Source organism: Dunckerocampus dactyliophorus, chromosome 3 (assembly GCF_027744805.1).
Source record: "Dunckerocampus dactyliophorus isolate RoL2022-P2 chromosome 3, RoL_Ddac_1.1, whole genome shotgun sequence".
Taxonomy (NCBI): Eukaryota; Metazoa; Chordata; class Actinopteri; order Syngnathiformes; family Syngnathidae; genus Dunckerocampus; species Dunckerocampus dactyliophorus.
In genome coordinates this window covers 8,397,617-8,419,862 of record NC_072821.1, presented here as the reverse complement: position 1 = coordinate 8,419,862, position 22,246 = coordinate 8,397,617, and the positions used below count along the sequence as shown (strand labels likewise).

At 41.3% G+C, this 22,246-nt stretch overlaps 1 protein-coding gene across 3 annotated transcripts in view; it reads left to right on the top strand.

The window, feature by feature from the left end:
• Positions 1 to 22,246, top strand: part of ush2a (Usher syndrome 2A (autosomal recessive, mild)) — a 186,853-nt gene that overhangs the window by 91,267 nt on the left and 73,340 nt on the right. For all 3 annotated transcript variants that reach the window (XM_054771236.1, XM_054771237.1, XM_054771238.1), the window contains 7 exons: positions 207 to 362; positions 5,762 to 5,909; positions 7,032 to 7,174; positions 16,007 to 16,551; positions 16,632 to 16,798; positions 17,694 to 17,860; positions 17,938 to 18,026. In XM_054771236.1, coding sequence (XP_054627211.1) covers positions 207 to 362; positions 5,762 to 5,909; positions 7,032 to 7,174; positions 16,007 to 16,551; positions 16,632 to 16,798; positions 17,694 to 17,860; positions 17,938 to 18,026 — 1,415 coding nt within the window. The remainder of the gene's footprint in view (positions 1 to 206; positions 363 to 5,761; positions 5,910 to 7,031; positions 7,175 to 16,006; positions 16,552 to 16,631; positions 16,799 to 17,693; positions 17,861 to 17,937; positions 18,027 to 22,246) is intronic.

Below are 22,246 nucleotides of genomic sequence, written 5' to 3'. Positions count from 1 at the left end.
AAACCTCTCCCTTTTGATCATTCCCAGTTAGTAGTCCTCTCTCTTCAACTCTCTCTCTCCCGCCTCCATTTCCCCATTCCACATGTGTGTATGTTTTATTAATCAGATTTTGGCCATCACGTTGATAACGCTAATCAAAAAATGTACTATGACAATCACTTCCCTCGGCGTATGCACCATGTTCTGTCTTGACTGTCTTCTCTCAGGTGGCAGTGTGGTGTTGGATGGAGGCACAGCAGCTGGCACGTGGTTGACTTTGATAGACCTGCAGCCGTACACCAACTACAGCTTCTGGGTCAGAGGTTGCAACACACAGGGCTGTGTGAAGAGCATGACGCTTAATGTTACCACGTCTACAGCAGGTATTAAAAAATGCACCAACCTCCTTCAACAACCATCAAGCCCAATCGTAGGAGAGTTAAGGGGGATGTATGCATAAACTACGTGCAGTCACATGAAAACGCTACTATTCAATTATTATGAAAATAATGTGCCCTAACACAAACTTCCTGAGCTTTTAATTGGTCTCTTAGTCCAAATTGAACTCCTGAAATCAAATAACTTTTGTACGATTTTCTAATTACCGTGGTATCTTGGTGAACATCCGCCCCGCGCGTTTCTGCCTGTCTCATTTTACATCCATATCACTCATTTCTTGTCCCAACAACAAAACATAGTTTGGGTTTTGGAACCAAACTCCTCGAGAGGGGCTGGACCTTGTTCTACTCTGGCGTTGCTGCAGGAGAGAGGCAGCGAGCTGGTGTGGGCTTATTACTAGCCCCCCGCTCGGTGCCTCCGTGTTGGAGTTATCCCCAGTGAACAAGAGGGTCATTTCCCTATGCCTTCAGGTTGGGAAAAGGGTCCTGACTGTCGATTGTGTGTACACGCCAAACGGCAGTTCAGAGTACCCAGCCTTCTTGGAGTCCATCAGAGGGGTGACTCCGTAGTCCTACTGTGAAACTTCAACGCCCATGTGGGCAATGACAGTGTGACCTAGAGGGGTGTGGTCATGAGCTTTGGGTCGTGACCGAAAGAACGACATCGCGGATACAAGCGGCTGAAATGAGTTTCCTCCGTAGGGTGGCTAGACTCACCCTAAGAGATAGGGTGAGGAGCTCGGTCATCCGGGAGGGGCTCATGAGAACTGCTGCTCCTTCACATCAAGAGGAGCCAGTTGAGGTGGCTCGGCCATCTACTGTAGTCCAGATGCCTCCCGGATGCCTCCCTGGTGAGGTGTTCCGGGCATGCCTAGCCGGGATAAAGCCCCAGGGCAAAACTAGGACACGCTGGAGGGATTATGTCACACAGCTGGCCTGGGAACACCTGAGTGTCCTCCCAATGGAACTGGAAGAGGTGGCCAGGGACTGGGAAGTCTGGACTTCCCGACTGAGACTGCTCCTTCCGCGACCCGGATCAGGATAAGCGGAAGAAGATGGATGAATCGGTAGATGGATAATAATTATGATAACTGATGAAAAGGTCAGAAATGGACAGAAACATAGTTCGATGTTGAGTGAGTACAGACAACATAATACTTCAAGAAGTCCTAAGAAATTAAAAGTTAGTAAGTGCAAAAGTGGTTAGACATAGCATTGTGTATCCACAGTGGTTCAGGACTCTTCTTAATTGTGCTTTGTAAACATCAACTGCTTGTACTGTTTCTTGAAATGGCTCATTTTAGTGCATAGTTTGAGTTTATTTTACTTTACTCAATCCGTTCCATAATTTGATTCCACATACTGATATGCTGAAGGTTTTTAGCAATGTTCTTGCATATAAGTGTTTTAAGTTAAATTTTTCACAAAGGTCATATTTCTCCTCTCTTCTTCAGAAGAGCTGTATTACGTTTTTGGGTAGGAGGTTATTTTTTGCTGTATGCATTATTTTAGCTGTTTCAAGGTTTACCAGATCAGTGATTTTTAATAATTGTGATTTTTGCGCTAATTCAATTCAATATCGGCCACACAGTCAGGAGAATGAGGGTTTGAATCTCCGTTTGGGCATCTCTGTGTGTGAAGTTTCAATGTTCACCCCGTGTGTGGGTTTTCTCCGGGTTCTCTGGTTTCCTCCCACATTCCAAAAACATTCATGTTAGATTAACTGGAGACTCTAAATTGTCCATAGGAATGAATGTGAGTGTGAATGGTTGTTTGTCTATATGTGCCTTGCGATTGGCTGTCGACCAGTCCAGGGTGTACCCTGCCTCTCGCCCAAAGTCAGCTGGGATAGGCTCCAGCATACCCCCACGACGCTATTGAGGACAAGTGGCATAAAAAATGGATGGATGGAATTATGACTCGTGTGTGATAAATATGCTTGCAGTCAGTTGCTTTGGAAAAGCAACAAAAGCAGTAACGCAAACACACATACTGTACAAACCTAATTGACTTAAGATAGGTAGTTTAAAGACAAACCTGGTTGTCAGTGCCATTCTGTGTACATAAGTGATTAAAAAAGTGAGTATATTGTAGAGACCCCCTGCATATTTCCTATAAGAGCTGATCAGTGCTCAGTAGAGACCAAGGTAAAAACACACATACAGTATCAACACACCTCAGCACTTGAGTTAATTTTAACCAAAAGGCTGAATACATACCGCGCCCATTCTTCAAACAACAAAAGACACATTCGGGAAAGTTCCACTGTTCAAGTTCAAAACAAAGACATGAGAAAGTATAAATTTTAAATAGCAGACGTTTCCTCTCTTTCCAACCTGCTTTCTACCTCTGCGCCTCTGGCATCTCTTTAGACATCTTTAAGGCAAACTGTCTTGATGCGTCCTTGTTCCCTGAAAGAACAGAGGGGAGATAGCCGAGCATGAGACACGAGAGAAGAGGAGGAGGAGAGCAGGCCCAGAGAAGTGAACATAAAAGTGCATAGTTTAAAATGATTAGTGACACCTCTGATATTGTACCTGCTAACACAGCATGAGAAAGACACAGGCTCACCACTAGGATGTACGTGTATGTGTGGGTGCGTATGTGTGCGTGTGTGTCTAATAGCCATTCTTGATGATGATGATAAGACGACTTCTGCAATCAGTGTAGTTGTTGTAGAATAGGACCAGGGTGTTTGATTGAAGGGTCACTTCTCCACGTCCAAGGGGTTTCTCTTATGTTACACAGTCAAAACAACGGGTGCCCTCATTTTCTCCTTCTTTTGTCATCCTTAACATATCTGCATCCCATCCATTTCTACCAAGAGGGTGGTCATCATACTGACTCAAGATGCCTTTTAAAGCACAAACACTGGTCTATCCACTGTAGAAGAGGATAACTACTGAAGAATTGTGTGTCTCTGGATGTCCCTGAGTGTGTTTTGTTTGAGAAAGGCTAATGGCAGTTTTTGTCTTATCACAGATATTAATCGTCATCTAATTATTTCCTGTGTACTTGTTTTTGCCAAGGGCTGTGTTTACATTGCTGTTTTTTGAGGTATGGACTCGGGGGTAACCTTTTTTTTTTAATTTTTGAGCACTTCTTCTTCTGTCATACAAGTGTAAAACTGTGCTCATAAGTTTACATATACCGGCAGATTGATCAAATACACACAAGTTGACACACATGTGTTTAATGGATACTAAACTCCTCAACTGTGATCTGTTTGCTTGAAATCAATATGTGTGTGTGTGTGTGTGTGTGTGTGTGTGTGTGTGTGTATAAAATGTCAGCGAGTTGCTGGGCTCTTGACAGACCCCTGCATGTTTCTTCCAGTATTGCACTGATGTTGCTGGATTCCGAGTCATGGGGAAAGCAAAACAATTACTAAATGATCTACAGGAGAAGGTAGTTGAACATTAAAATGATACAAAGATATCCAAGTAATTGATATTGCCAATCAGCAATGTTCAAACAAGTTTGAACACTGAATTCAACGAATTCTGTTGAAAACAAGCCAAACCAAGTCAAAGTCCAACAAAAATGCCATCCACACATAACTTCAGCTGATGTACAGGACTCTGAAAGAAAGTGGTACGGCTGTTTTGATATGCACAATAAGGAGGCACTTGATAAAGAATGGGCTGCATGGTCGAGTTACCCGAAGAAAACCAGTACTCCTCCAATGCCACAAAGCAACCTGCTTCAGCACAGAGACGAACCTCAAACCTTCTGTAACAAAGTTATTTGGAGTTATGAGACCAAAATTTAGCTTTTTGGTCACAACCATTTGGACAGGTGTCAACGAGGCCTAGGATGAATGGTACACCATGCCTACTGTGAAACGCAGAGGTGGTTTGTTCATGTGTGAGCTTCATGTGAGGCACAGGGAACTTGGTCAAAATTGATGGCAAGATGAATGCAGCATGTTATCAGGAAAATACGAGAGGAAAATTTGCACTCATCAGCCCCCAAGCTGTGCATGACAATAATCAAAACACAAAGACAAGTCAACCTGTCATTGGCTACAGCAGAAAAAAGTGAAGGTTCTGGAGTGGCCTTATCAGTCTCCTGACCTCAGTATAATTCAGCCATTCAGGGGAGAGCTCATGCAAGACAGCCCAAGGACTGAAAGAAACTGGTGGATATTTGCCAAGAAGAATGGGCAGTTTACCATCTGAGAAAATAAAGTGCCTCATTCACGACTACCACAAAAGACTTCCATCTGTCATTGATGTGAAGAACAAGGGTACGGTAAGCTTTTGATTAGAGTAATTTAAGCAAAGAGCAAACACAATTGTTTGATAATAAATGGCTTCACCAAACCACTAACCATGAGTGAAAGAAAAGTTTTTCTAATATCATTGCTATTCTCTGTAAAACGGACAAGAAACCAAAATTTATTGTAACGTAAGTGACTACAGTTAATTTGAGCCTGACCGACCCCGGCTTTGTCTATGTTGCTAATAATGGGGTACCCTAGTCAATAAACACATGCTATAGGCCTACATCAGGGCTACTCGACAACACAATGAAGACGACCACAGTTTCACAAATGTAAGGGCCCAAGGGACATTATGGTCATTTGACATGAGTAGCCACATTTTGAATGCTTTTAATGACTTTCAAAAATAGCATTCCACAAACATTGAACTCTATGTTTTAAATAAAGCTGTTTTAGTATAACAGCAGATGCTCCCAAACAAATCCAAAAAAACCCAAACAATTCACACCACATGCGCTTACGTAAACGAACAGTCCAAGGCCACTCTTGTGTCATGAAACAGTTTATTAAAACAAAAAAATACAACAAACTTAGCCGCTCAAACAGTGCCACTGTATTATTCCTCTCTCACTGAACAAGAAGCCAAAGCATTGCAAATGTTAATTAATGTGGACAAACACCAAACTGTATGAAGCAATTTTACAAATCTTGCCTTACCTTTGCTGTTTTCTATTGCTAACTTTGTCACTAATTTCTTTGTGAATGATACATGACCCCTAGTGACAAAATGCAGGCGTATGTGTGAACTAACACACACTGCACACGTACGAGTGAGTCCATTGCACTGCATGCATGCACCAATGGTTATATAGAATGAATGAAAAGGGGGTGTGGTGACAGGTCCTGGAACAGTTGGCTGTATGCCTTGCTCAAGGAGGGCAACTACCATCTCCAGTGAGCAGTCCCTGTTTCGATATTTTGGGTTTGGGTTAGGTCCATGGTGGGTCTGAAACCTGTGATTCTACAGTACAGCCCCCAAGCCAGACTCTTTTTACACTGTAGCGCAACATAGATTGTTGGAAGAGGCGTGCTTTTTGTTTTAGAAAGAGGAGATTTGCCACTGTACACACACAACATCACCACTTCTCTCTTTTTGCAGCTCCAGATGGGTTGTCCGCCGTGAGACTCACTCATGCCACGAGCACCAGTCTAAATGTGTCTTGGTCCGAACCAGCCCACTCCAATGCTCCGGGCGTGCTTTACTACAGTCTACAAATGAGGACATCACCCCAGAGACCTGTGATCAGGCAAGTCGTCCGTTGCACACGCACACTTTTCAAAAGCATGTATAAGTGAGAGGGAAAACTAATAATATGAAAAAGAAATAGTCACACCATGCATGTCAGAACAAGGGTGAAGACAAATAAGCATGCACATGTACATACGCATAGATACATTATACAAAGCGGCAGAATATGTCGCATCAAAATGACAGACCATCGCAACAAGCAAGTGGGAATGGGCTGAAAAGATGAGGATGCGACAAAAAGCCACAAAAAAAAAATCAAAGACTGCAGAAGGAGACAGACAGGTATGGAACATGTGATAGAATAGAGAGGGGCTGTGCATCTGATATGTATTCATTACATGCTTCCTGACAACAAATTGCAATTTAATCCAAGAAGAGGAGGCTCTCATTCTGCGGTAATAAATAAATGACTAGGTACATGTATTATATATCAGACAAGCATGCCCTCCTCTTCTGCTTTGGAAATCTCATTGTTCCCTGATTTATTCATTCATTCATCCCTTCTGCACATCTGATGCTAAATGGCCGATGGCCCCTCATTTATGGCAATATTCTCTTACGTTTCATCACATGTGATGATTATATGAAAACCAACCAGGTACTATGTGTCAGTGTAATTAAAAATACTGAGAATAACTCACACAATTAATGGAGCAGTCTAACTCACCTACTTGCAACTGAACTGTTGGTGTAATGAATAGTGCTAAGGACCTGACTATCATTTGTTTTATATACTGTATCATTTCACCCACACTAAGATTAGGTTCCTCAGATGCTCTGTAGATACAGTAGCTGTCCCAAAATAATGATTCATAAACTTAAAAAAAAAAAACAGGTACAGTTTTAGTTGGGACGTAGATAAGTACAACAAGAACTCAACCAGTTTCAACCAACCCTCGTTAAACTTTCAGGTATTACTGTGGCAAAAAGCCTATTGCTCCAATCATATCTGATTGGAGGTACTTGCCGTAGTTTTATAGTTGTTTATTATTTATATCAATGTATAATTTTTTGTACATTCATATAAATAAGAAACTATATTATAAATTATATATATAACACAGACTAATATATTTCTATGTGGTATTAATGGTGTTTGTTGGTGCCAATCTACTTTTAGCCTCCTGGAAAATACAACAGACACTTTTTCCTATCACATGTCTGGCCTGTCGCCATACACCCAGTACCTATTGCGACTGGTGGTCTCACACACACATGGACAGACAACAGGACCCTGGGAAGCCCTTTACACAGCAGAAGACAGTAAGTGCACATTCTGTATGTTTTATTTTTTTGTATTTTACAGTGGCTTCTCCAAGGTTGAGCATAGTTCATCACCTAAAATAATGAAAACGGTACAGGCAATCTTTTAAGTAACCTTTTAGAGGTGTAAAAATAAGTTAACCACTATTATAGTTTAACAGTATACTGTATGTCCTGGCCATAACTTGACAAGTAATGGCATAATGGAAATTATTTGTCACACAAGTGTAAAATGAATAGAAAAGTCCACCAGTCAAAAGATTCAAGATTCAAGAGTTTTATTGTCATATGCATAGTAAAACAGCAGTTATACTATGCAATGAAATTCTTATTCTGTTCATTCTCCCAAGAAAAGAAAGAAAACACAAGAAAAAGAATAAGAACATAAGAAACATATGTACCAATAAATTAAGCAACAACAACAGAAGGAAAGTGTCATGGATTCTGACTGCTGTTACAAGGAGATCTGTGAGAAGAGGTGGTTATCTTTCCAGACCAGCCAAAGACAATGTTTTAAGAAGGTAGAAAGGTCTGCAAGACACTTTGAAAGCTTTCAGTAACTTCCTGTATTGACAAGTTCATATCTCTGTTCATTGAAAAGCACCATGTTTTGAACTGAATAGCAACAACAACAAAAACTAGCAATAAGTAGAAAAGCCAAAAATGACTTGACCAGGTTAAAACAACAGCAAGAGAGAGTGAGCCCTACACACTATACACTGTGTGTGTGTGTGTGTGTGTGTGTTTGTGTGTGTGTGTTTCTGGGTGTGAGTGACCTAGCCGGTGTCATTGTGGGCTAATTGTGGTAATAGAATCATATTAGCCACTGGTGCTGCCTGTTCACTGCAAAGTTATATATTAATTAGCACCACATTATTGCAGCATACATAATCATTAAGCAGCTGAGATTTGCATACGTTTGATATGTGCGCATGTACACACCACAAGAAATGTGATGCCTTGTTGATGTATACAACACCAATGCCTCTTCACACGCTGGTACTTGCAGGCACACACATCTGCACAGATTTAGGATGTATTAAATTATGGCAACGCTTCCCTCTACTTATTATGCAAAATTTAATTCAAAACACACACAACTCTATTTGTGTTACTATCTGCTCAACAATCAGGCCAAATCATACAATATTATGTATACTAATTATAGGCTGCACTCATTCTAAAATAATTAGAACCTATTATGGCATATACATTCAAATATGCATAAAGTACAGTGTTTAGTCTGTTTGAATGTACAGTCACCCTTCACCCAATCTACTGTAATGTGTCTGAGGAATGAGATGTGACCTTGTGCCCATTTGTTATAATATATACTATACTGCACTGTAAAGTTTGACATCCCCTATGTTGAATTTGTAAGTATTCTTATAAACTATGTAGCATAGGTTTGCTCTTCTCGCTCAACGTTCCTCACCTCTTCATCTCCTCATTCTGTCTCTTTTGCATTTGAACAGTGGCTTTCACCTCTTCTATTTGACTGACTAGCCTTTTTAAGTATTTACGATCAGGGATAGACAGAAAAGAGAAAGTAAGAAAAGAAATAAAGAGAAAATTGGAGCGGAAAATACAGCAGACTAAGGTATAGGATGGGGAATGGGAGGAAAGTAAGGAGAGGGCTAATGACAGAACAGAGAAATCGAGAGACCCACGTTTCCTCCTTTCCTTTTTATCATTCCATTAAAGTTTTATATCCATCTTTTTAATGTAATTTGGTCCCTATGAATTCTTGCCGCTGCAGAACAGACAGACGGCTCCTGTGAACATAAACTCTGGCCGTGTTGGACAGCTCCCTTTCCTCTGTCTACTCCCATGTTCACACCAGCTAAGTGATCTAAGTGAGTGTGTCTCTGTCGGAAGGGTGTGTGTGTGTGTGTGTGTGTGTGTGTGTGTGTGTGTGTGTGTGTGTGTGTGTGTGTTATAGCATGTTCAAGAGACTATGATTAAAAGCACACTTTTGACAAAATGTTCTTAGCCCAGCAGTCTTTGACAGTGTGTATTTGTGTATACGTGTGTAAAACTATGTGAACATTGGAAAAATCAATGTTTCACCTAATTTAACTCAAAGCAAAAAAAAGAAGCAAGTTGAAAGGAGAAGGAACGACCGATATGAGGTGAGAGGTAATGACAGACACAATGAATCCATGGTATTAATGAATGAATAGTCTACCTTTTACGCTGGGCCTGAAATGCAGTCCTCATCCCGCCTTATTTTGAGTGAGTCTGATATGCCTAACATAATAGCACTGTTTGTATAAGTTTCTCCTTCTGAAAACGGCTGAAATGTTACTATACTAATGTTTGCATGTTAGCAATGCTAACATTAGCATGCAAAACCTAGCATGATAGCGTTAAGTGTTTGTCATTGTTAATACTAGTGAAAATGACTAAAAATGCTACTATGCTAATGTTAGCATGCTAGCAATGCTAACATTAGTATGCTGAGACTTAACATGATAGCAAAACATGTACTATGACTTCTATTTGTAATAAGGGCTAAAAATGCTACTATGCTAACATTAACATGTTAATATGCTAACATTAGCATGCAGCACCTAGCATGGTAGCACTAAGAGTCTACATTTGTTAATACTCATAAAAATGGCAGAAAATGCAACTATGCTAATGTTAGCATGGTAACAATGCTAACCTGGTAATTGCTAGCATACTAACGCATAGCATGATAGCGCAATGTACCAGGAACGCTAAATGTCCTGATTGATTTGTACATCTTGACTTCGGAAAGGGTAAAATTTTGTGTGAAGCGACATTTTTTGTCATGTAAAAAAAAAAAAAAGGTAGCCTGACTGTCCTGAACATGTTGAATAGTTTTGTGTTGGAATGGCTTGAATGAATTGAGAAATCTGGACGTTGAAAGAAATCTTAGAAGAAGAGGAAGTAGTGTTACAAAAAAGTGTGAAAAATACAAATTTTTGGAATGTGTAAAATAGTCAGTTTGAATGCCCTGAGTGAGTGGAATGGCTTCATGGTGGAATGGTTGGAATCGGTTTGAGGAATGTGCGAATGGTGGAAGCTTGAAAAACAGAAAAAATTTTCAATGGTTAAACGTTTTGGTTTTTTTGGGGGGGATTTTTGGAAAATCTGGGATTTTTAAAAAATATCTGAACAGATAGGACATTATTCCTGAATTATCTGAACAATTTCATGCTGGATTGGTTTGAATCAGTTGAAAAATTAAGGTGGAGTTAGAGGACCAAAAAAAACGTGGGAATAAGAATGATCAAAGCAACTGCTAGACTGATTTAAATGATTTTATGCTCTGACTAAGACACACATTTGATTCCAATGCAGTGTATTATTTGCTAACGGTTCAACGTTCCCCTTTTATATCCCATAGATCGGTCTGAAGGTTAGGGGGAATTATACAAATCCCTCCCAAATGTCAGCTCCTGGAAGTACCATTGCAACAAATTTGAATGACTGACAATTCCGAGTTAGTTCGACGGTCGTGGTTACTCAAAGGATATAATGCACATTACGCGTACCCGCGATGTGAGGGATACAAATCAAGCTCATGACCTTGGCAGCACCTTCTCACTTGCTCCTCTTGGCGTCTTCTCAAGCAGCAGCGACGAGACGACATTAGGAAGTAAAGATATGAAATGCAATGTAAATTCTCACACTATTGCTTGTCATGGTTTGACACCGCGTCGTAAGAACGGTGATAAGGCTTAAGCTGCGCTTCCATTCTGACTTCCAGGAGAAAAACTCACCTTCAGAAGCTCCCGTCACACACACTCCTCAAAAAGGTACATAAGGCCAAATGTTGCTATTCTTTTGACGTTGTTATACATTTAAATGTGCTGAACCTGATTTGCACAAAGGGATACTACATAAGTATGCACACACACACACACACACACATTTGCAAACCCACCGTCTTTCCTCCCTCCTTCTTTCCTTAGCCCCTTGTCACTTGATTGTGTTATTACTATGCTAACCAAATCCTTATAAATGTGATTTAAGGCTTGGTGGCCCCCACACTCTCGCTTTAGCCTTCTGCTACCATGTTTTACTGAAGAGAGGAGGCGTAAAAGAGAGGGGGAGGAAAGGCGGAAAGACGCAGGGTTGTTGAGGTACGACGACTGAGACACGCGGAACGACAGACGAGGAAATCCAAAAGCGTTTGAGATGAGGAAGGCAACGCATTCTTTCAACGCCCCCTTCCTTCCTATCCAGAGAGCAGTAAAGTGTCAGTAAAATAAAAAAGGAAAAAGCATCACCTGCATCTTAAATGAAAATTTCAATTGAAAAACTTAACAGCCCTTCAAATTGCAGAATTTTACACGCGCCAGTAAAGCTTAAATAACACTCAACACTTGGGGGGAGAGGGAAGGGAGTGGGGGTGACACAAGGGTTACTTTGTGTCGGTGAGGTGGGCTTGATCAAGGTGACTGCCTTATGCTTGGTGCTTTGCAAGACTCAGAATTAAGAAAAATCATTTCTATTGAGTTTTACAATTTATTTTTATGGTAAATGTGCATGCATACCAGTAACGTGCAGTCAGGGGAGGCAGTTGAGGCAGAGCCAGGTTGCAAATTTAAAAAACTAATAATGATAACATAAGATAAATATTAATACAGTATTTGTCCATTGAACTGTATTATACTGTAAATGTATTTTCTATAGGGGTGTACCGAACAAGTTTTTCACTTCAATACGATACCGATATAGCGGCCTTGAATATCAGCATACAATTATGTATACTTTTGTTACTTTTTTGTAGCGTGGAATGTGTGCTGATTGCTTGAAATGATTGCTCAAGTGATATTACTCAGAGAACAATAGTAAGCCACAGTAGGAATGAGGAAAAACTGACCCATTTACTTCTTTATGCATCTGGGGTATAGTTTTATCGACAACAGGCATAATGTAGCCAGGGTAAAGGTTCTGAATTAAGCATTTAAACCTGACATTACCCCCCACCGACATGGGCTGGCTCTTTTCTGTTATAGCCAATTACTTTTTTGCTGTGCCGATTTGCAACTGTTTCAAACAGCGTTGGATGCTTGAGGGAGCAGTTGTCTTGCAAAAATCCTCATGCCGTTTTTTTGTGATGCTGCTTCAAATGCATAATGAGGTTGGTCGTGTTAAACTCCCCCGGTTCTATGCCACCACGGGAAACTTGTGCATGACATGTTTTTCACTCAGCTGCAATATCTTTTTTGGACATTAATGAAAACTACTCCCACATGGCCGACATCACTCGTACTGCACACTGTTGTGATGATATGGGCTCTGCCTGCTGAATCCGGTGAGGTCTAGAATTGACTGCTTGTATTGGTGAGTCAATATCAAGACATTTCAGATGCAGGCCGATACGTGTTTTTTTGCTGATATCGGACCGATATTAATATTGGATTGTCACACCCCTTATTTCCTGTATGATTCCAATCGTTTTAAACATTTTCTTAAGTAAAAATGGTTGAATTTTAACATTTCCTGATTAAATACTGGGTAAAGAGATGGGAGATGAGGCTGCAACGAACGTCTCGTCTCGGCTCTTAGTGCACAAGCCCTGCCTACCGTCTGAGTGCAGCATGTTGCCAATAATATAATGTTGCATAAACATTTTGTTTAATGTCTTTAATGTAAGCGTGACGTCATTATTCTTGCTAATCGGACAGTAAAATACATAGAAATTTCATATTCAGAGGCGCTGCAGTAATTGCCTCATACTGAAGGGATGGGTGCGTGCATGAGCTGGAAGATGCTCACCGTCGTCCTTCCATTGAGAGGAATAGCCATCATTTTTAGACAGCAGCAGCACCAGCTGGAGGGCAGCAAGTCAAATGCATTTAAGATATTTTCATGCTCTATTGAATACATGAATGAATTTGACTGCCAAGATGGAGAATTATATACCCAAGCTCGCCATAAGGTAATCAGACTTTAACAACCAAGTATCAGAGCTTTTTCTGGAGAAGAATAGGGTGCATGTACTTCATATACAAAAGGTGAGGCCACACGTGATTTTCAGTTAATAAAAATAAATACATTGGACAGCCTCACCAGCCATGAACCTCACCACACATCACTGATGCATACAGTGTAAACACCCACTCTTTACACATATACAGTCAAAGGGATATTAGGATGTAGGATTTGGTGCTTGGCTAAAAGGCAAAGCTGGGAAGCAAACTGGCATCTCCTGCAACCGGTTCTAATTATCCAAAGTGGGTGTTGTGTTCTTCTGGGACTTCCCTAAGTAAAGTCCTTACAGACGTGACAATGCCACCTCTAGATCTTGGAATGTCTAGTCACATAGAGAAAGAAATGAGGCACCTGGACTTGCCGCTCTAGACAGACAGCAAGACAGGCTCCTCGCTTATTCCAGGGGTTCACTGGACCTTTGGTGGTAATTGAATCAGTGTGAGTGCTGAGTAGAGCTAGCATAAAAACCTGTTAACCCAAAAGGTCAACTCGCTGCATTGTTTATTTAGCAGGGAGAGCAGAAAAAGAGAGAGAGACAGAGTGGCTGTGGCACATTGCAGGAAGGAGAGGAGTCAGGAAGGAACGAAAGGGGTTACTAAAAGATTATTACCAACAGAAGCTAACATTAGAATCACATGAGACAGTCATATTCACAATTGTATGCTATTCGTGCTGCTTTAAGTCTTGCATATGCATAATATGTTGAGGTGTGGATGGTCAATATGGAGAGATTTACTGTCTTTTTAATAACTGAGCATGGCTTTGCTGATATTATATAATGAAACATGTAAAGTCTGAGATAGTATAGAATGGTGACATTCGACTAGTATTTTTGGGGGGGGAATACTTCTAAAGTAGCACAAAATCATGAGAAATGTCTCACCACATTGCATAAGCAAGTATGTGAAGATCATTCTGGGCTTCTGTTCTGCTTTTTTTTTGGGGGGGGGGGGGGGGGGGGGGGGGGGGGGCTTTTTGTGGGATTTTGCATAATGTGTTTCAAAGGATTGACCAACCTCAGTTTGACCATGGAACAGATTAATTCTGTTTCAGTTTTTTAGTATTAACAGAAGAACAGCATCCGGAAATGTTTTTGATTGTGCCACGCACTACAGTGACAACAATGTTTAGCCTTTCATCCGAGCAGGCTTCATCAGTTCATGCTCAATGACTAGATAGCACAGCTTTAGTCTGACTAGATAGAACATCTCTAGTTTGAGAAGTTGGTGCAAGGTCCAGTGTATTTATCCTCTAAAAAAGGAGGTTTGTCCAGACAGGATCAATTTGAGACCGATACAATGCCCTGAGAATACAATGACCTTGATGAATGAGAATATTTACAGGCAGTCACAAAAAATGTTTTTAACAAGTGCAAGTTATGGTAAATAAGCACACAGCAACTTTATGGCAGCTAACTTTTCAGCATCAAAGTTATCTACTGTAATTCCCCGCAGATGAAAGGTTTGATCAAAAAGGATAATAATCTCATGCCCTGTGCTTCTGCCTGTGTTGGTTTAGTTTCCCTTTTCATCTCCTTAGTTCTGTTTTCATGATCTTATTTTGTAACATTTCCTGTTGTGTTCTGTTCTGTTTGCTGCTGCCTCCACACTTCCGTTAACGTGCGCCTGGCGCTGATTTGTGTTTTTGGTAATTTAGTTCAGCTGGTTGCGTTTGCTGTTTGTGAGAGCATTGATTCTGTTGGTACACGTTTTGCATGTGTAGCCAGTTTCTGTTGCCTGATCCCTTTGTCTGCTCTGCTGCATTTTCAAATTAAATGACTTTTACCTGCACTTGGGTTCCAATTCTGCATCCTGAGGTCATCACCAACAAATCACCATGCCATGGCGTGACAAATAACTACTAAGCAAAAATAATTGCTAATTGCTAAGAACAACAATGGGGACATACTGATAAACAGCATCATCAATTGAAATTAATACATATGGACCCCTATTGGGGCTGTGTGCAAAACACATGCTGTACAATCTGTCATGTCCGTACACATGCACGCTTGCGCTCTTATACAGTCGTACAGGTGTATTCTCAACCGCTCATTTTCTTTTACATCTTTCCTACATTTCCCTCTTCCACACACTCACACACACAGAGTACCACACATGTACACATCTCCATCTGGGAAAGCCGTTAGCAGTTAGCAGTAGCACTTAGCGGCGCAGCACGCTCCCTCAGTCCGCTCAGTCACCTTGATCTGCTTGCCCTTCACAGCCCTCCATTACTGCTCTCCTACATCACCGTGGCTGGAAGCAAGCATGTGTGTGTTACAGTATACGGAGTGTCTGCGCATATATACATGCATCTCTGTGTGTCCATTATGAAGCTGTACACTGGGATCTAAATGCCAGACGTGGAGGGAGGTGGGTTTGGTCTGGTGTACTAAGAAGGTTGTTGATTAGGTACACCTACATAATCATAAATATACAGTATTTTGTTCCTGTGTTTCAGTATGACATGGAAACCTACATTAATACAAACTGCAACAATAATAAGGGTATTTTTAAATTAAATACATTTCTGACACTGTCAATTAAAACTGAACACTACTATCTTTCTTACGTGCAGCTCTTGTATTGGATCTCATTAGATTGTGCTGATATCTGACAGTTAATACTATTTACTTAAATGTCAACATCTAATCATTGTTGGGTTTCCTGGCCCTGCTGGCCAGAAGAGGGGTCGTGGCAGTGAAAGAAACACAATTTTACAACAAAACGACCCAAAATGTAACCCCGGGAAGCTCCAAGGACACTTACCCAGACTTTTAAAGATACATTGTATAAAGTATTACTTCTAGATGTGTCTGCATTCCTCCTGAGTATACGTTTATTTTTGTCCCAACAGGTCCAGGTCCACTTGACCCTCTGACTGTTGTTATGCTCCATCCTCGAAATGTGACAGTCAGATGGGCACCTCCCTCCCAACCTAATGGTATCATCACCAGTTTCGGCCTTTATTTTCACCCTGATGCTAACTCTACTTTAAATACTAAACCTGGCACCAGTTTGAAACTCAACTCAATCTTCAATTCTAATCCAAGAGACCCTTACTCAAGTCAAAACTTGGAACCAGAACCAAATGTTACCACCCCTGGCTTAGATCGACACCTCATAAAGAGCAACCAGACTCCAGTGTCCACCCATGTAGGCACCAAGTCATTAGATTCTTCTGGATCCATTGCCATCTCAAGGGTGTACCCAAACCCTCCAGTGCCACACAAAGGATACACTTCAACAAGACAAAACAGTGAACATTTAATTAAGCAAGATGTTCTCCACTACAACAGTTCATCACCTTTAAGTCTCTCCCCACCATCAGTCATTGTTCCAGGGAACACCACAAGCTTCACCTTCCTCGACCTCCTGCCATACAACTCCTACAACATCCAAGTATAATTTGCTCCTTTACATCTTTGGTAGACCTTGTACTTCAATATACCTAATGCATCAATCATTGCTATATCATCTAGCTGGAAGCGTGCACCAGCGTGGGTTGTTCAATGTCAGAGACGGTGCACTTTCAGACCATGCCAGCGCCTCCTGAAGGACTCCCTGCACCTCACCTTTACTCTGACACACCCACCTCTGTTCTCCTGTCCTGGGGTGCACCACAGAGCCCAAACGGACCTTTAGAGAGGTGAGAAATGATCACATATTGCACAGCTCATTCGTCTGTAAAGCTAGGCCTACATCAGACAGATTGTAAATCAGGACAGATTTCAGGTTAGTCATGCAGTTTACAAGTGGGTACCAGGAGTGACTGGCAGCTTCCAACCAGTTATACAACCCGGTGAATCCAAACCCCCTTTTCCTCCCAATTTGCCTTTGCAAAGTAGATGAGCAAGGGTCTTGTTGCTTGTCAATATGTTCCTATGTCTCTCTTTATTCATTTTTTGGAACAGATTAAGGCACACTTAGGGGAAGAACGTTGCTTGGTGGTTCGCATTATTGAGCATAGACAGCCGAAATCATCTTCTTTCTTTGTGCAGAGGTTGGCAACCGTTTGAAATGCGTGCTACTGACACCTGCAGGCCATAAGTGGAACACTTACGTTTTTAGCTTTTCATTTGATTAATTTACTCCATCCATCCATCTTCTATGCCGCTTATCCTCACTAGGGTTGCGGGTATGCTGGAGCCTATCCCAGCCGACTTCGGGCGAGATGCAGGGCACATATAGACAAACAACCATTCACGCTCATGTTCGTACCTATGGACAATTTAGAGTCGCCAATTAACCTGACATGCATGTTTTTGGAATGTGGGAGGAAACCGGAATACCCGGAGAAAACCCACGCACGCACGGAAGAACATGCAAACTCCACACAGAGATGCCCAACAGAGATTCGAACAAAGATCTTCCCGATCTCCTGACTGTGTGGCCAACATGCTAACCACTAGGCCACCATGCGGCCTTTACTCATTTACTCATTACTTTAATTGGTTTATTCATTCAGTGTACATTGGAACTCCCTAGCTTTAGATATAGTAACCCTGCCTCTCTTTTCACCTCTTCTGTATCTTGGCTACCAGATGGCAGATTGAACGCAGAGTTGCCGGCACAGAACAACTCTCCACAGTAGGCCATCTTCCTCCAGAACCTCCCCCTCTTTCTTTCTTGGATTCCTCATCAGCACTTAGTCCGTGGACAACTTACCACTATAGACTTGTGCTCCATAATCTGGCTGGAAACTCCACAGGTAATTGTACTTCATGCCCAATCCTAGAAACATGAATGTCGCCTTGTCAAACTCAAAGCATTGATCCGTACTTGCAGGACCTTGGGCCAGTATCACCACCAGGCCTTCTCGACCAGCTGGTGTGACTCCTCCCAGGGTTAAAGTGTTGGGACCAGAGTCAATGCAGGTGATCTTTATTTTGATTTGACCTTCATTGATGCCTGTGCTCTCTTTAAATGTAAAATACACAAAACCAGACAGTGCAGTGTAATAGTAGATTTCTCTAGTCTCTCTGAGTTTGACAGTGTTGAAAAGTCAAAGCAATGTCACATTCATTCCTCTTTCCTTCCTTCTCTGGATTTAATGAGAAAGCAAAAAACATTCAACTCAAGGTCCCCTTCAGAAAATGGGTGGGACTGTGACCCTGTCGAAGGCGGCTTCCTTCCTGTCGGCCATTTTGAAGGAGGGGCCAGCGTTAAATTCCAGCTCTGGCTAATCCCACATCAAGGCCCACCAAGGAAACACACAGACACTTTATTATGCTTGCACACACGCATGCACACACTTTCACACGTAGCCCTACACTAATGCTAACAGCCAAAAAATGCTAATGCTTGTCATTATTCCAGAACCACCCCTGTCATCTCTACAGCTGCACAGCTTTAGGGGTCACACATCCAAGATGGAAAACGTTCTTCCTGCTTGATACTAATTGGACAGGCAGGCTGGTCGCTTCCTGGTTACCAATTGACCTTGACAACAGAGAGGATTTTGAGTACACTCGTCCCCTTAATTCTCTCAATGGTCTCTTCTGCAGCTCATATCATAAAAGAATGTCCCCATTAACAGAATAGAACAGAAAATACAATAATACAGGCAACTATTCCAGTATCAGGCTACATAGCTATGTGACAATGGCAACAATACCATAGTTTCCTAAATATTACCATCATCTCATATTTGGGGTCGAGAGATGTATACAAACAAACCAATAGGTTGTGCCAAACAACTTCTCCTTGAGTCAGAGCTTTTCTTCCTGCCACACACACACACCTGACGAGATCTGGCGAGATCAATGTTGATCAATGAAGCAGAGTCATCAAACTGTTGAGGAGCCAAGAATCATTTTCTTTGCAATCTACCAGTTGTTATTTCAGTGATATTGAATACAAGACAAATAAATTTAATCTTGTCTTTGATTTTGGCATACCCTCTCTGGTGTACCCTGGTCTTCTTTTATTTTGGTCTACATGCTAATCTATCTGCATCTTCTGTGCAAGAGGCGTACAGGGTAAAATGTTTTCTGTTAAGGTCTGTTTAACATTTGCCACCAAACCAGCTGATATAAACACAAATTTCCCAATTAGACATCTTTAAGCAAACACTCATGACCACATTTTTAAGCAAAACAAATATCTAATGATAGCTATTATAGTGAATCTGTTGTCCACATCTGAACTACTCCTGACTATTTACATATACAGTATTTATATTACAGAAAGGTTGCAAAGCAAAGAATGTCAACATGGATTGACCTGCATACTCAAGTCACTCTGCTGGCGCTTACTGTGTGTTGAAAGGACAAAATTGTAGCGTCAGCTGAAAAGCACTCTCCCAATGCCTTCTTATTTTGAATATAATAATAGCATGATGCTCACACATACACACACATGTTCTCTCTCTCACTGCCAACATTATCATTTGACACTCTCTCGCTCAAATACACAAAAACATACACACACATCGAGTACTGAGACTGTACTGGCCTTAGCCCCTGTGGTGTGTGTCAGCCGAGGGTCTCCACTGTCTTCACCATCTCCAGATTACATCAGGCTATTCAATCTGTAAATGACTGCGAGCATAAAGCACACCCTACACGCACTTTGGGAAATGAGCTACCTAACTCAGCCTGACCCTGTCCATATGCAGCTGCATGTGTGTGTGAGCGTGTGTGTCCTGTATCACCTCCCAGTGTCACTTGTTAAATGAATATCAAGGTTGCATGAGAAATAATTATTCCTGACATTCATTTGTAATATTCTCATCAACATTTGACCACCTAATCACCTACACTCATAAGTCTCAAGCCTCTCTGAACTGATGACTTATTGTACATGACAGTTTGTGTGCATAAGTGTGTTGGCACGTTCTGTTAACATGGATTGGATAAGCATACATGTGCATGCATTGGCTGCCGTTTGTATTTGAATGAATAAGAAACATTGATGTCTATGTACTGAATTCACTCAACACATTTAAGATGAAGATGAGTTTGTGCGTTTTGACATTTGTGTGTGCCACTTAAATTCATCCTTACCCCTAAAATGCTGACGACCTGAACAGCTTCCAATTCAGATGCAGTGCTCGGCAACTGCAAGCTTTTGTTTTTGCATGCGGCAATTCCATTACCGGCCGCCTTTCATTATTTTAGCATGGCGTCGGTGCATGCGTGTGTGAGTGTGTGTATCTACATGTATGCCTACGTGTGTGCACGCCACGTTTTTAAATGTGATGAAAGGAATCGTCTGCTCAAGTCAAAGTCAGGTTATCTCTCCCACGAGAGATTTGATTGCAGAGGCATGTGATGACACATGCACACTGGGATGCCACCCACATGACAACACTTTGTAGGACTCCAGCAACACGGTGTCCACACTCTGATGCAGATACTCCACGCACACACACACACACACACACACACACACACACACACACACACACTCACTCACTCACTGTGTCATGACTTCCTGTAGTTCATCCATCTAAAAGCTTTCTGCTGTCGTCAGCAAGCAGTGAAAAGGATGCTGCATAACCTATGATTTGTTTAGTTTTGGAAACAATTTTTCCCATGGTACATAATAAAAAATAGTCTGTTTCAGAATAAAACTCTTGCCATTTTAAAACCTATTTTAACTTTACATTAAATGTTTTATTTTAAAATTCTTAACTGTTAAACAGGTGCTAAAAGAAGCATGATTGATATAAAACATAAATATGGTGTGTGTGTGTGTGTGTGTATATATATATATATATACAGTATATTTGTTGATTATATTTGTAGACATTAATCCATCCATCCATTTTCTTTGGCGCTTATCCTAATTAGGGTCGCAGGGGTATGCTGAAGCCTATCCCAGCTGACTTTGGGTGAGAGGCGGGGTACACCCTGGACTGGTTGCCAGCCAATCGCAGGGCACATATAGACAAACAATCCCTTGCACTCACATTCATACCTATGGACAATTTAGAGTTGCCAATTAACCTAACATGCATGTTTTTGGACACCGGAGTACCCGTAGAAAACCCACGCACGCACGGGGAGAATATGCAAACTCCACACAGAAATGCCCACGCGGAACCTCAGCCACGGTGCGGCTGTAGACGTTAATCTGTAGACATTAATCTTACATAAAAAATAAAGAAGCCAATTCTATAAAAGTCGCATTCATACAGTATTTTAAAATGTGTAACAGAGCACATCATGTCCCCAAGCATGCTGTAAGGCAGGGGTCCACAACCACCGGGCCGCGGGAAATTTTCAGGCATGTTGTTTGTTGCGATGTTGTTCGATGGTCCTTGAACGCACCATCTAACTTTCTCCCAAACTGCACAGATATGCTATTATACTGTATTTTCCCGTTTTTATTTCACCTCATATTTGGTCCCAAATGCTGATACTATGTGGGAATACATAAAGGTAAGATTTGATAACGCTGTTGAGCACTAATGTGCATATTTGTGGTGCACAACCTCTCTGACAAACAAGCTCCAGGCTCATACTGGTGGATGGTGGGTCTGTGTTCATTGAGTGCTTTTAATTTCATGTTGTTCCTGTTTTAGTTTTACACAAGACATAATAAATAAGATTAAATAGATGTATGTATGTTTTGCTGGTGTGTTGAAAATCCCAGTGACAAGCTAGCGTGCTGCTGCTATATATACCTGTACTGTATATCCACTCTCGTCTTCAGTCATGGTAAGCTACAGCTCATGCGCAACAATCGTTTTGCTGGCAGCCCAGGCTCTCGTGTTGTTTAAAAGATGCACTGTCAACCAGTTGCTGGTCTTGGATAACCGGTGTATGTTTTTGCAATGGATTAATCCAAGGATTTATGGCTGACTCTTCTTGATCCAGGAAACTGCTGCCAATGCAGCCACATCTCTCGCTTGTCAAACCGGATATCCGGTCGCATCCGTTCATCTTTCACAAGCCTAATGTGTGTGTTTGTGTGTGTATGTGTATATATATATATATATATACAGTATATATATACAACTTTTATATTTTATATTGTAGCAAACATGGCTGTTGCTATGTTGCGCATCCCTTCCTATGTTCTATGGTCATCATTATGTGGATATGGATATAAGACATCACAAAAAGTCGAAGAAAAAGTGAAAGACTTG